Genomic DNA, 16109 nt, shown 5'->3' on the forward strand with positions numbered 1-16109 from the left:
CTCCGGATCATAAACTATGGAGGCCATACATTTTATGATCTAAACCGAGTTCTTTAGGACAATCCTCAAAGATTTCCCTACACCTACTGTACGATAACTTCCCTCCATACAACTTGTACTCATTAGTAGATTTAAACAGTGCAACGGAGCTGGAGAGATTAATATCTTCCATTAAAATATACCTTTCTAAAAGTGCCACAGGACAATAATTGTCACTTAGCCTCTTGACATAAACATAATTCCCTCCCGGTAAATGTCATTCTTCGCCCTAGAAACAAACACTCTCAAGCATAGGTAATAGATGACATGCACGTTAAACCTCCTGTTCTCGTTTCAAATTGACTGTCATAAAGGCTGTCGGAAAGCGACAGTGCCTACAAAAACCGTTCCACCTTCAACTCAGGCCAACGCTTCCTTTCGTTGTATATGTTGTGGTTTAATTTTATCCTTGGTTCAAATTTCATTTTCCTTAGTTTCAAACTTATTATCATACATTACAATACCCAAAAACAAAAGAAAATAAAATTTGAACCAAGAATAAAATTAAACCACAACATATACACTCAAAGACGAGCGTCTCATGTCTCTTTTCCCTGCTCAATAAGTAAATAATCAGCTAAAAGCACGAGAGGGAGAAGAGAATTTCATACGAACAGCCTTGACTAGTGAATATGCCACTACACAAAAACTAGTTGGTGTTCCGTCCATGATCTAATGCATCCTTAGTGTTGAACCTCTTATAATCCTCTGTGGAACTGGCAAATTTCTTGAAGATAATTGGCCAAAAAAATGACGATGGCCAGAAGGGTACAACAATAGTGGCTGTCGCCTTGGTAACAAAAAGATTGTGAATCGCTCTTGAAATTAAGCTTACAGTGGAAACAACAAGGCAATTTTCGCCAACCAGATTTTGAACGAAATAAATCCACCCCTCTGCAGCCTGGATTCCAGAATCTAGAGACAAGTTTGCTGATCTTCCTATTATTAAAACTAGCAAAGCAATCTACGATGTGAACCCCTCAGCGGGTATCTAGAGACGCGAAGCAAGCGGCTAAAATTTGCCAATCGTCTACATCAATAATGCGACTAATATAATCCGCTCTGTCAATTTCAGAACGAGGAATCCATTTGACTTCCAACGCAATGTTACAATCGACACAAAACTAAAAAATCTCCACGGCGATTAGGTGCAAATCGCTCCTCGTGCTCCCCACTTCCACAATTTTATAAGCATTCTGATTATTAAAAATCCACTCCACGTAAGAACCTTTAAGGAGAGGCAAAAACTACTACAGGGCGAACGAAATAGCTGACAGCTCCCTCCACGTGGAACCACAATCATCTGCATCCCATAACATATGACATACTTGTTCACCGTTGACATCTAAATGAGCACCACACCCCGCGGCGCTAGCATCGGAATAAACTACGCAATTAGATGTTTTAGACGGACAATCCACTACTGACTTCAAGTTTAATCGTGTCAAACTCTCTATCCAAAACTTTAGTTCCTTAACATAGTTTTGATCCAGATGAAACTTAGAGTCCCAGTCCTGAGAGGACGCAACCGATATAGAACAGTACCTAGTCATAATTCGGGAAATGTTGCAAAAAACTGCCCCAGTGGAAATAATTTTATCCACGAGGGAAGTTAATTCCAGCGCCGAGACGAGATTACTTTTTTAAAGGAGGATCCTATCAACAGATTCCGCGATGCTTAATTCCCGTCTGTTCGAAATACGAACGAGTATCTATATTATCCATAAATTTTACATCATCAATTTATAGAATTTTACATATACTATCCAATATTGGCCCCATTAACTCTCCAGTATTTCTTCAATGTTTTGAAACATTTAGTGAAAATATAGGGGGCAGAGGATAAACCAAACGTTAGGACGGTAAACACAAAATACCTAAATGATAAAGCGCCCGGGAATTTCCATACAAATCCCAAGAACGCCTGATGGTCCGGGTGAATGCCTACATGGTGGTAGCCACTCTTAAGGTCGAACCAGATCATGTAAGTCCCCTTTCGAAAGTAAGGTAATGCAACCCTGAATAGCAAAAAATAAGGGCTTATGACGTACCGGGGACTAGTGACTTCTACTACCCTACCCAAGTGTAAGAGCTCCAAAACTGATTATACTACAAATTATGAGTGGTTTAAGGCTGACTTATTGTTTGTAGAGACATTCGCGGGCATTGCTTGCTCGAATGGCAACCGAATGGTAACCCTCGCTAAACACTGATAATATAAACTTAGGGGGCACCCATACTTCGCCAGAATTCTACATGCCTTCTAAGACTGCCCTTGACTTTTAATAGAATTAGAGGGTAGCGCAACTCGACATTCCTTAGCCCGGTGTCCTGGTCGATTGCAACGGTAGCAGCAGCCGGGATTTGCAGCATACTCTGAACGGCATACAGATGAACACACGAAAAACATAAAAACCGAATTCAGGGCGGTTGGTGGGGAATTAAGGAACTTCATTGGAAAGCGAGAGCGAGAGAACGCGATAATACTCTGTAACGCCTTAACTACAAAAAAAACTACCCAATCATGAAACCCTAGGCGTGTCACAATAACCAACGAATAACAAGCTATAAAGATATGAGAAAACTGCATAGCAGCGGAAAATACATTTATGTTCTAACTCGCTACGCTCAAACGAACGTAAATTATTTTCCCTTCAATACTAGAAAGACACAACCACAACAGCTTGATGGTTGGTTGCTCAGGCAATCCAACCAACGCGAGACTTCACAAAGTAAAACAATAAGGGATCTTATCACGAAAAAGCTAATGCGAACTCAACTCGAATTGTTTCTATTTCCCTTAAACTTAATCGCAGGAGCTTCTTTGCGGTTTCCTCAAACTGTTTACCTTTTTCCTCTGATGAGGAAGTGAGGTTTCCGTTGAAAAGCGAGAAAACTTGGTTAACTAACTGAGAACTCGGGGTTTCAGGCTGCGGGGAAGATAAATTTATACCGGATAAATCTACTTCGGCGGCAGAAGACGTAGAATTTAGGCTGGAAAAAAACGGCTTCGGAGACAAACGACGTGGAACCATCTTGTGGCGTAGTCATATCACCGAGGTTTTACACCGGGAATGAATGAAGGAACGTCAGTGGAAAGCGAGAGCGAGAGGACGCTATAATGCTCTGTAACGTCCTAAATACTAAAAACTACCCAATCGTGAAACCCTCAGAGACACGCCTAGCGGCGTGTCACACTAACCAACAAATAAGCGAGTGGCCACGTCAATGCAAACTTAGTAACGTCTCCCCTGCTCGCAAGAATGACGACGAAACATCCAAGAATAATTATCCCCCCATTAGTGTCTTGTAAGTTACACCTAAGGTGTTTGAAAAACTAAAATTTGATCAATTATGCAGCGTATTCACACCGGTCTTTTCGGATATGTCAAGATTCCTGCGTGGGCATTCTCGCTGTTCCGCTTTATTTAAGCTAACTGATGATTGGCGCCCGGCTCTTGACAATAAAAAGGGACGTGGTTATGGTCGTTGTTGACCTCTCCAAAGCGTTTGACACGATTTGCCATAATTTATTTCTAGCAAAAATGAAAACTTACGACGTTCACGATTCTGCCATAAAGCTTGTTCAGTCATATCTGGCCGCTTTCAACGAGTAAAATGTCACGGGAAGGTGTCAGACCAGCTGCCTTTTCGCAATGGAGTGGCGCAAGGGAGCTTTCTAGGTCCGCTTTATTTAGTATATTTGTGAATGATATCAATTACTCAGCTGGATCTTCCTCCCTACGTCTATTTGCCGATGACACAACACAATATATAGTCCATGAGAGCCCCTGCACACTTGAATCTACATTGAATCAAGACATAGAGAGATTAACCATCTGGTTCACTGCCAATTACCTGCAAGTAAACATTACTAAAACTCAGGCAATGACACCGTGGAAATCTCAGTACCCATACAATGTTTTTATTGGCGACATTTCCATCGAAATTAAACCTACTCTCAAGATTCTTGGCGTTACATTGGATCGGGATTTGTCTTTCAAGCCCCACGCTGCAATCATGCTGAAAAAAGCGTATGCTAAGATAGCCTCACTACGAAGGATTAAGCCCTTAGTTACTTCAGACGTTATGATTTCTCTTTATAAAGCTTACGTGCTACTGCAGCTAGGATACTGTTGCCCTCTACTTCTGGGCATATTTAAAGCCTTGAAAAATAACATCGAACGTACCAATCATTATCCGATCAAGACATTACTGAATCTAGGTATTTCGGCTACCAATGACTTTTGTTTAGCAATGGCTACTATGAACACGCTTAAGCAAAGACGTATCCTGCAATCGCTTATTCTATTTTTAAATGTTTTAAACTAGATGGCCCAAATTATATCTCCCAATTTTTTACATCTCGGTTAACTAAATACAATTTACGAGGCAGTGGCTGAAAGGTTGAGCAGCCCCCTATGTACTATTTGTACATAATTGCCCACAAGTGGAACCAGCTGTAACCAAATCCTCGACCACTTTAGCATAATTTCGTGTTCGAATAATGTTGAACTAGAATAATTAATGTAATAATAATAATAATGTTGTTCAATAATGTTGAATAATGTTAATTTCACAGAGTGCCAATGTATAAACCGTCTTAAAGAATAAAAAACGCACCAAGTGTATTGTTGAGTTATATTATAGAAGCACGAGCTGAGGGCGAGTACTTCTAGCACTTCTCGATTGTTCTTAAAATTTCCCAAGGGCTTATATAACTCAGCAATGCTCGAGGAACAAGTTTTTTTATTTCTTTTATAAAATGCCTCGTGAATTGCGCGCGCTCGTACTGATGACGCAAGCTGCGTGTATTAAATCTCAACAGTGCACTCGTCTATCGAAAGGCGCGTACTTTATGAAAATATGATGAACTCGTTCAGACCAATTACGGCGCGCGAATTTCTCTGAACATTTTATGAGTAATTTCATCCATTTTTATATTTTTATATACTCTTAGGCTAGTTAATATTCGTATAAATATATATATATATATATATATTTAATATTTGTTTATGCATAACTCACATAACTTATCCTGTTTTGTATTTTTAGTTTTTCGAGCGTTTTTAACAGGAGCCTATGGTTCGGAAGATTGTGCAAACACTCCCTACGTCTTCGACATTAAATAAACTATTCTATTCTATGGTTGAAGCTATTTTGTTTCCCATTAGTACACCTGCAAAAGACAAGGACGAAGGATCCATTTATAATATAAAAACGATTTGTAACTGGGAAAAATTCAGCCAATTTATAGAAGAGCAATTAAAACAATGATCAAGCTCAAAACTCAACAATATTTTAAGCAACTAAGACAATGATAACTATTCGATTCTGTGACCTTCAAGGGAGATTGGAACGAGTAAATGATGAGCGGTGAGAAAAATTATTTATAAAAAACATGTACCTTCAGTTTCACACGCAGCAAAGCATCAAATCATAGAAGCAACTAATGTCTGAAAACGTGCATTAACATTTGAAAATGGGAAGAGTAAACTGTAAAGCGGAAGAACTTATCTTGTTATGACTTTGGGCTCTTCAAATCCACCTAACTCGCTCTCTAGTTCAAATCAAAACGCTTCAGAGTCAAGGTATGTTACAGGTTAATGATAAACAGATTGCGAAGCAAAATTCAAAATGTCGGCGTCGTTTTCAAATTTAAACACTATTGATACTAGTTTTCAAATAGCCATATATGCCATACAATGGTGGAGATAAAGTTGACGGCCTTCTAAAGCAGTAAAGTTCTCTCTGGTTGGAAGTATAACCACTCACTTAGTTCCTATCATCGTTACGTGTTGTATTATGATCTCCCACAACAAGAAGACGTGCTGTTTCGACGTTCAAATTTACGGGTGAAGCTATAACAAAAAAACAAACAAAAAAAAATTGATAAATAAAATGCTTAAACATTGCATGGCATCACAGTGGCGGTTTCTTTGTCTTAAGGTGAGCGTCTTCATTCTTGGACCACGTTAAAAGGTGCTAACTATGTCGTTTGTGAGTGTTTGTCATTGATGAAAAGAAAGACCCAATCAAGTTAAGTGAAGTAAATCCGTTCTCAGGTATTTAGATAAGAGTCCTATAATTCAACTGAAACTAACCTGGTGGCACATTGATTGTTAAGCTGGATAGGCCATCAACAAAAAGATAATCAGCAACTTGGTCATTTTGCAAATGACTTACAACTTTTTTGAGTTCTATAAGCAAAGCGTCTTCAGTTCGTTCTTCTCTCAATCTCCTCTCAACAATATCGAGTGCTGTTTCCTTCCCCTTGAGGAACGAGGGCCCAATCAGGAAGAGACAAAAAGGCATAGTCAGCAATTGAAATATCCATATCATCTGTGTGGAAAGAGCTTATCCCAGCTTTCTTAGCATGGTTTCAAGTAGCACTTATTTATACGAGATCGAAACCTGCATGGCTGCCATAGTTTACGAACACTTAGGGACCCGTCGTCTTTATTTATCACCGAGGGGAGGTCACACGATTTTGGTTGTGTTTACCTGAACATCCCCCCGTTAGCAGTCAAATTTCTTTGGTTCTCCCTTTCTCTCCTCCCCCCCCCTCCCCCCCCTCCCCCCCCCCCTTGCTGACGATAAAAAATGACTGGTCTTATTTGTTTATCCCATAATGCCCCCGGCCCCTACCCGGACAGCTGTACTGGCATAAAAGGAGCAATTTACACTGTTTCAGGATCATCACAAATTACATTTTTGGGGGTTTTACGAATGTATCTATGCCTACCAGCTTCTTACAAGCGGAAAGCGAGATATTTTAAGCAGCACTGAGTTGGTCTGATTTTTTCCAATGAATTTTGTAAAACTATTTTGTAAAAATTTGGAAGAAATCCCTGGCTACCATCATAAATGTTATCATTATCGAATTAAGTAATGCTTTACAGTATCCATACATGGCTTGTCTTGGTGCGGTCAGCTGGACTATGCGGATTGTTTAAAAATGTCTCCACAGTCTCCGAGTATCCTTTCTCAGCTGCCAAGTGAAGGGGCGTTAAATCAAACTAAGATATTTAAAAGAAAAAATATATTTGTTGGTATGAGGTAATAAGCGATGAGGAAGAAATGATGAAGCTAGAAAGGAGAAAGACAAGCAAGTATGATGCATGTACATCTGCCAACTCAAGTAAATGCCTTCGAACTCAGTGAAAACACTGATCTCGAGCACCAGCTCACGCCTGCCCAACAATTTTTTTCCGCCTGGTCTAAAAGATGGAATAATCACAGCCTTGACTGACACAAATTTTACGAACAAAAATTATAATAATATACGGTGAAATACACTAGATTCAGAGGAGATGACCAAAGTCCGTACAATTACGCGTAAATATAAGTCTCTGGATGTGATCGAGTTCTCTACGCAAACGCTCGCGCTTTTAGGGCAAAATTTTCACGGCTCTGATTCAAAAGTGGATTATAGATTGTCTATTAAAGGCAGAATGATTAGGAAAAAAACAGGGGAGGGGAGAGAAAGATACGGGATAGGGTATGGGAGCGACAGAAGGGAAGAAGTTTAGTAAATCCAAACCGTATTTATCTGGTGCCATGGTGGAGCTCGAGAGTTAGTTTACATTTAAAAGGAGTGAGGAATGGTCAAGTAGTGCTGGAAGGGATAAAAGAGGCTGGATAGAAGGAAGGGAGGCAGGAAGGATTGAACTAATCAGCCAAACTAATGGTAGAAAACTTCGAAGTAAGGAAAGTTTGAAGGAAGGAAGATGATTAGGGGAAATACAGCAAGAAAAAAAGAGGCAACCTGAGGAGGATAGATGTAAATGGTTTACAGAAATAAAAGAACCTACAGGGATTGTTGAGGACTGAGTAGAGAGAGAGGGAAAGATGGAGTGAAGACTCAATAAAAGAAAAAGAGTAAGAAGAAGAAAACAAAAGAAAAAAGAAATAAATATATATATATATATGCTTTTAATACCTGAGAGGAGCAAAATAGAAAAAAAGCCTGATGAATTTTCTCACCTCACTGTCATATTCATTTTGCCTTTTTTCCAATCATTAATCACCTATAGTTTCAATAATCCTTAGAAAATATCATTAACATACAGAATCACCCAAGTTGGTTTCAGCTCCATGTTCTAACAGCATTTTGACAAGCTCCATATCACCCTCTCTGTCATTTACAACAAAATGGAGGGGAGTCCAGTTTGTCTGCAATGTTTTACAGAAAAGAAAAATTAAACATCATCTTTCCCTCACCATAATCACTAAGGCCACAGACTTTCACAGCTGATTTAACAGCTGATTTAACCCTTTAACCCCTAAGAGTGACTAGCATCTAATTTCTCCTTACAATATCACCCCTGAATCACATATTAATGTCATGAGGATAAAGTAAATGATCACTAACAAAAGAAACTCTAGATTGTTGGACAAATTCTCCTTGTCAGCCCCTTAGTAAATGCACAGAGATGAGTATGAAGAATATGAATACTTATGAATGTGATCAAAAAATATTACTTATCAGACCAACCAGATAAATCTAATCAATTACTTCCTGGATAAAAAATAAGAGTATTATGGAAAATATTTACTTATTTGGATGTATGAATCGGTTAGAATAACAGTTATAAACATTACTCATGCACATGGAGTGAACGTTCTGAAGTTGGTATGTTCGGTCAAGATCATCATAAATTTTCATGCACAATATTGACATTGTAATCTTGAAATTCGAGGTTGCAGTTCCAAAATTCAAGATGTAAAATTGAGCTAAGACAAAATAACTTGAAAAAATATTAGCAACGGACGAGCCGGAAATCAAACTGAAGCTTGTTTTGATCAGAGAAGTGTTTGAAGAAACTGTAAACAGTCGCAATTCATGTCGCATAAAACGCGTGACTGAAATCGACCATAGAATAAATAATGCCATTCTAGATCCTGATACTTTCTCTTTAACCCCAAACTAGAAGTAATTCGAATAACTATAGCAATTGAAATACGCAAGTAAGCTTACAATGGCAACTGCTATCGTAAAATCGAAAATGAAAATACGGGAATTTTCCCGGAAACCGAAATCTGACCTCGACGACTTCAAAACCTAAAATGAATAATTTATATTTACGCATGGTGTAACAATTTGCAAGTCAGTTTTCCTTCTGAATTCAAAACCTAGCAAAATACAAAGTAAAAAGCCAAACTGAACGTCCCTAACGAATCTATTTGAATTTTCATTGTGCTATTTTTAGTGTAATACTGGTTTTAAAACTAATTGACGGGTAGATGAACGATGCGAAAATGCTCATGAGAAACTCACAATTACAAAGTCCGTTGACCGAAGAGCGTGTTTACAGCGAAGAAATGCCGGATTTTTGTCAAATCCACATGTCTCATCTTCTCATATGTCAAGCTTTGGTATTGTCGAAATCTGTGTATGGTTGAAAAGCAGAGGAACAAGTTGCACAGTAGAATCAAAATAATTTTGAAGACTCAGATGGATTTTGTCTTGAAACAATAATGTCTGACAACTGAATGTCGACCAGTCGCCATAAAATAGCCACTTTAGTCGCGTTTTCAGTGGAGGAGTAGAAGTTTTTGTTATATACAACATTTAAGGTAAAAATATTAAATACTAGACAGTAGATACTATTAAGAATCCTCACAATGTGTGCAGTGTACCTGCGTTTTATCGGGATCTCGGAAGTTCGGAGGCGCTCCGTTACTGAGAAGCTCGTTAACTCTTTCTTTGTCGATAGGATTATTTCGAAGAGCCTTCCAAAGCTCTTTCCCTTTGCGAACCATACCCTTGGAATTTCCATCTTCCGTTCTCGTTGCCATTTTGGTAGGAAAACCGCAAAAATTTGTAGCAAACCCGTCACAACAGCTACTTAAAACAGTCTATTTTCGTACAGCCCGTGATCAAGAGCCTGTGGCAACAATTGGTCACATGGTCGTGGAAAAAAAAGCATCAAACTCAAAATAGATCTGTCACGAACATTTTTGGAAAAAAATTTTTCTGTTCATTTGCAATACGCAGATACCGAATAACTTGCTAATTCTTTGATTGACATCGATTAATTGCCTATTTTTCCTGTTTAGCAACTCCAGAAACTGCAGTAGCTCGAAATTCTTCACATTTAGTAAGAGAACAGCTCAAAGAAAATGAAGCAATTTGGTTTGCAATAATTCTCATTTCTCTAAATAACAGAAAATCGTGAAAATGCTTCAATTCACGACTGCCGAATACCATTCCTAAATTTTCAGTTCAGCATATCAATATTTGTTGTAATGTAGTTGCCATTTCCTGCAAGACTGTCGTGACTTTTAATCGAGCAGGGACAAGCGCGAGGCGAACGCGAGGTGAACGCGTGGAGCCACTCACGCACTTCCTGTTGAAACTTTACCTTATCTCAGTCTCTATTCTGTTCTTGAAAAATGGAAGTTTTCGTTGACTCTTTTGCTCTGTGAGGCAATACGTGAAAAACTCTTTTGTCGTGTTATTTTTCAATTTTTGGCTTTTTTTTCTAACGTTTGGTTCACTGCGGGAAATTAACAGACTCGATTATACAAGGGCTTGCCATACAAATGGTGAAAGGCATAGTTGTTTGAAGATTGCACCACCATCGAAATTTTATTATGGGGTTACCGCTTAATGCAGGTTGACCGTTTAAGACAGGTATTAAAAACGATGAAAACTCATGTTATGCTATATTTAAAATCGTAATGTACAAAAAATTTTTCAAAAATACTCTGAGCATCAATTTCGGGAGATAAGCTCAATTAAATTTAACTTGAAAGATTGTTATTAGTTTTATTTCAGTGGTCGCACTTGAAGTAGCCGTTTAATTCAGATGAAGACAGTACAAACCGATCGTCGGGACCCAGTCAAGGATGACTGCTACCACTTAGTAGAGGGGACCGCTCAACGAGGGTGAAAACTACAGTAATTTATTATAAAGTTCGGATATGACGCGCGCTGCTATTGGTTGAAAGAACGTGCTCTATCATAGAACAAAGCATAGAGCTGAGCTAAAGCTGTCACGCCATCTGCCAAATTGTACTGCTTAATAGAGGCGACCACTCAATAAATGTGAAAACTGCAGTGATTAATGATAAAGTTCGGATGTTCTGCGCGCTGCCATTGGTTTAAGAAACGTGCTTCATCAGATTACAAAGCAAAGAGCTGAGCTAAAGCTGTCACGCCACCTGCCAAATTGTGCTATGTCCGACTTTTTCCGGGACTTCTCTCTAGCTTTTTTTCGTTAATTGAAATTGAAATGTCCGAATAAGCAAGCCAGCAAGTAGCAACAGAAGAACCAAACAAAGGTTTGTAAGCATGCCAAGCGCCGTAAATTGACGTTATTATAACGTGAACAGAGACGGAAATCCTCAAAGAGAAAACACAATGGACAGTCAGAGTTTTGAAGGTTTTTACGCTCAATTAGATTGCCAGATTACGAACGGTAATGAAAATCAAACACTGCTAATGCTCTTATAGTATAGATTGTTTCGTGTTCAAAAACAGAACAGAACAAAACAGGAAATTATGAAAAATATAGCAAATTAGCATAACCATTGAAATTCACACTAATCGTGACAGTGTCAGACCGACTGCGGCCATGCTGAGGTCCATCGCGGATAGCCCATCATCGCGATTTCCAGTCATTGCATTGAACAAAGCCGCCGAAATTACATCGGCCGCCCTTCGAGTGAATAACTAATAGCTTGCTCTGATATCTTTTCTGATGCGTCGAGTGGAAGGCCACATCAGGCGAGTTTTTCGGCGCTATCATCCCAGGTAATCTTTATGTTCTGGTGAATTCGGCTGTCGTTCATTCATAGAACACACGCCTCGAGCAGTTTGTTTTCTATCTGTCATGTGAAACGCCTTGCGTGCTTTTATGGGCTACATTCGGCCGGATTTCACCGAACATTTTATTTTCAGATTCTGTATTAGAGACTGAAAAACCTTCAGGCAAAAGTACTATATTCGACCTGCCGAACTATTTCGGTTTGTAAACTATTTCAGATTGTGAACTTTGATGTTTGTGAATTTACATGGTTTGATATTTTGACAGTTTTAGTCCTGTTCAATCAATCAGATTATTTGAATCATTCTAAACTGGATTCTGACTGGCTTATTGTAGTGTTTTTTATGAGAGTATATTTGAAAATAAAGTTTGTTTTGAAAATTGAAAGTAATGCGTGGGGAATTTAATGGCTTCTTTATTATAAAGCAAATAGATAAGCCTTGACTTTGCTCTGTTCTGTTGTAGAGCACTTAGGAAGTGGCTAGAGCACTCAAGAAGTGGGGAGAAAGACGAGAGGTAGTCGAGTGTTTCTTTCCACTTCTTCTTTCTTTTGCCAAAGACAGCCTAAGCTGTGAGAAGACCATCTTGCGAAATATGAGTCATGGTGTAATTTTAAGAGTTTGTATGGGAATATAGGGAGTTTGACCGTATTTTTTTTATTCCTAGGAGCAGTCGTAAATATTCCCATACAAACTCTTTTAATTTCGCCACGAATCTTATTTCGCAAGATGATCATCTCACAGCTGGAGGTTGGGCCGCCTGTGTTTCGGCTAAGGTTTTGACTCCGGTTATGGAACAAAAGCATTTCAATTTTGAATCCTGATTTTTTGTGAAACTCAAATCCGGAACACAGTTTGAAGCCTTTATGAACAAATAAAAAGGTTGAATACCGATTATAAAGGTTGAAAGGTGATGAGTAACATCTCGGAAGTGCCGTCATAATTGAAATTTTCATCCCAGTAAATAATAATGTATAACAGTATTCTTTTTTATTTTGGTTTTTTTTTTCTCCTTTTATTTATTTTCTGACAGAGCTACGTGGATGAAAGACTTCTTTTGCATTGGTTTTTTTCGCTGACTTAAGAGACATTTTTCCAGTTCGGAGATCTTTTCCTTTTCATCGGAGGTTTAAAGCACATTATGTAGATTGGTCTAAGGCCGATGACAACAATCGTACGCAGATGAAAATACCTGATTCCCACTGAGAATCAAGAATAAACCTGAAATAAATATTTGTTTTCCACACAATGTGCATTGTCTATGTGGTACCTTTTTAACCACAATGTAGATTGCGAACATCAACAGCTGTTGAAAGTACGAAGAACTCTCCATTTCCACCAAAATAATTTAAACTGGAACCTAAGATCGCCTAAAGAAACTCAAGCAGGCTTGTCGATCATATCTTGGGACCAACACGATGGTAAAAATTTTGAAAATATCACCCTTTCATCAAATTTTATTCTCTCTTTTTATAAAGATAGATAAAGATTGCTTTAAGACCTATAATTTGGAATCTATTTACAGACTCGATTCTTTGGTTTGTTCTTCTGTTTGAGTGTCTTATCAAGAGGTTAGTCTGTCTACGAATGTTTCCTGTTTATCGTGCATTTCCATGAGTATCTCGAATGACTCTGTACCTTCATGCAGAATGCTAATTTAATATTATATTTTTGTGCATAAACTCATCGTAAAATCACAATTATTGATCATAAACAATAAGATCCAAAGCAAAAAACTTGAACTTTCTTTTGAACTTTTCTCTGGAGCTTTTTGCTTTTTCTTTGGAGCTTTTTGCTTTCGCTATTCAGGTTAGATTAAAAAAATTTTTTGTTTTCGGCATTTACTAGGCGCCTAGTATGCCTTAAAATTTTTCTTTTTTTAAATATTGATTCATTAACGCCTTAAGTCCCAGTCCTGGCCATGTACACCAACCATACTGCCATACTGTGAAGTTTTGATGCGAGTTCCATTTTAAGCTTTATCATCACAATTTCTCTAACTTACCAGAAGTTATATTGTTAGCGTCTATGCAATATCCCTAAAATGACTAAGACAATACCAGTGCCCTGATTGGCCAAAACCTATCATTTATTGCACTGGCACACCCATAATTGTTTCATAAAAGTAATAAATTGCCATTCTATAGGTTTACAGGGGTGAAACTGTGAACCCAATTGGGATGTTGAGGGAACACGCAAAAAGTTCCTTACTTACTCGTCTCCGGCTCGTAATTACAAAATTTTCTTATGTTTTCCCAACATCCCGCGTGGATATTACGCAGAAAGAAAGTTCAGTCTATTATTTAAGACATCTGCTCTTATAGTGCTTCTCTTTTTTGGTTTGTTATTTTTCCCGCTGAAGCCGTTTGGGGCTGGAATGATCCTGTAGCTATGTACCCACTTCAAGGTACGGAAAACGACACAAGTCGCTGTGATAATGGAGACGCCCAATACTTTGACGATGGGAAGACCTTATCCTGGCCAATAAGGGCACCGGGTTTCCTTGTGAAAAAACGGACAAGAGTTATTCGGATAACGAGTAATGATGGAAACTTTAAGTTGAAGGATCTGACAATGATAATCCATTTTAGAGCAGCTGACCTCGGTATGAGGACACTTGCCCAATTTGTTGCACATGACAAACCAATTCTCCTACTTTCATTAGACGACCGCGACCTCCATTTTTCACTGTACTCAAAATGTGAAAACAATATGCGAATTAAGAAGCTGAAGGTAGCGACGAGCATGAAAATCAAAAACTGGACATTTGCAGCAGTTACCTACAATCAAACATCAGGATATGCCACGCTTTACGCAGGCGATGGCTCTACCCATAGTGCGCACTGGGGTTATGTGAATATACAGGAGCCACAATTTATATATTTGGGTAATAACATTAAATTTATGAGTGAAGCTTCTGATCAAGATGAACAGGAGATACCTGAGAATTTTTCTGGAAAAATGAGGTGCTTCATTCTCTACCGCCGGGCTCTTGACTTTTCTCAAATAACTAAAGTGGAGAGTTTTTGCCGCAAGATAGCGTTGAAAGGTAACGATACTGATGATGAAGAAAGCCATGCTGATGATAGAATAGGTATTTGCAAGCTATTAATTAGATATTAATTTTGCAGATTTAGGGGCAGATGATTTTATTATTCATTTTGTGCATTCTACGCGTTGTCCAAAAACGCCTTGAACCTTCCTTTGAAATGCTATTCTCAGCACTTACCTGACTAATTTCCAGGTGGTGTAATTAAGTAGATCGGATATTCATTCAAATTCTTTGAAACATACAGTGTTGTGTTATAGTGTTCGTGCAGGTACCATAAGAGACAATTTTTTTACTCTCATTACAGAGACGTATAAAGTCACCTCGCCGTATTCCTTATTTTGCACCTTGAATATCTCTTTAAGAAAAAGACGAACATCAATTCTACTTATCAACGGGTATTAAGGGACTATCCAGTGGCTTTTAAAACGTTGAACTTGTTCATTACATCCATGTATGTGATTTTGTAAACCCAGTGGTTCAACCTGTCTCAAAAGAAGCGCAAAAACAGGAAAAACGGCTAAATTGTGTTTTATTTCCCATCACGACTTTACCGATTTCATTGAAAATCGTAGAAAATTTTGAGTGAAAAAAGAGTTCAAAAATTGCGCAAAAAGTTCCCCAAAATAGAAGGCTAAAGAAACTTGTAAAATTCACCGTGATCATGCTGACTCAACCGGTTCTTGTGAAAGATTGAAAATATAATACGGTATTTATTCCTGTCGAGCTTATGTCAGCGGCATATATATGAATGTCATTTTCGACTGATAAAAATTAGTTTGTCTTGTCAAACAAAAAGAGAACCCTTTCACGATGATTCCATCGCCTGTAGGGTGCGTCATAACTAATCACTTGGCTGTCTCCAAATTGTCTGATGTACATGTACAGCTCCTGAAGAGTGATAGAATAACTACTTTTGCAATTTACAGGTAGATATGAATACAATTTAGACGATTTCGTTTGTCCAATCAAACCTTTTGACAATGGTTCCAGGATAACATGCTCAGATGCACAGACGTTATTAAAGATGAGCGTTTCTGCAGGGCCCAACTCAACAAGGACGTCTATTTATTCTGAGCGCACGGAGATGGCAGATAACAGCTTCGTCTCTAAAAAAAATTCTTCTTTATTTGCCTCAAGTACAAAGTCTGTAGATGGATCGAACCCTAGTGAAAATATGATTCAGCCAGGATTCTTAACGCCAACATCAGCACTTGCTTCGTCTGCAAGTGTTGAAACAAGAATTCT

General features: G+C 38.4%; 1 protein-coding gene across 2 annotated transcripts; it reads right to left on the minus strand.

Annotated features, from left to right (window-relative positions):
* Positions 1-3956: 3956 nt before the first annotated feature.
* LOC131775096 (ankyrin repeat domain-containing protein 54) lies at positions 3957-9903 on the minus strand. Of its 2 annotated transcripts, XM_066160143.1 has the most exons (6): positions 9682-9903; positions 8110-8214; positions 6951-7058; positions 6144-6312; positions 5815-5900; positions 3957-5218 (listed from the first exon to the last, which is right to left on the minus strand). In XM_066160143.1, exons 1-5 carry the CDS (start codon positions 9838-9840, stop codon positions 5815-5817), a joined length of 627 nt encoding a protein of 208 aa, XP_066016240.1. In that variant the 5' UTR covers positions 9841-9903; the 3' UTR covers positions 3957-5218. The 2 variants fall into 2 exon arrangements, with proteins under 2 accessions (XP_066016240.1, XP_058947170.2); XM_059091187.2 differs by having other exon boundaries at positions 3957-5900.
* Between the last annotated feature and the right edge of the window lie 6206 nt (positions 9904-16109).

Source organism: Pocillopora verrucosa, chromosome 13 (assembly GCF_036669915.1).
Source record: "Pocillopora verrucosa isolate sample1 chromosome 13, ASM3666991v2, whole genome shotgun sequence".
In the NCBI taxonomy this organism is placed as follows: domain Eukaryota; kingdom Metazoa; phylum Cnidaria; class Anthozoa; order Scleractinia; family Pocilloporidae; genus Pocillopora; species Pocillopora verrucosa.

What these genes read in the sequence shown, in the direction of transcription:
- LOC131775096 (XM_066160143.1), bottom strand. Translation starts at nt 9,840, where the DNA reads ATGGCAACGAGAACGGAAGATGGAAATTCCAAGGGTATGGTTCGCAAA. An exon ending in AAACCAACTTGGGTGATTCT is followed by an intron (nt 7,059 to 8,109) that starts GTATGTTAATGA and finishes TAAATATCTTAG; the next exon opens with TTTGATTTAACGCCCCTTCA. An exon ending in ACCGCACCAAGACAAGCCAT is followed by an intron (nt 6,313 to 6,950) that starts GTATGGATACTG and finishes TCGTTCCTCAAG; the next exon opens with GGGAAGGAAACAGCACTCGA.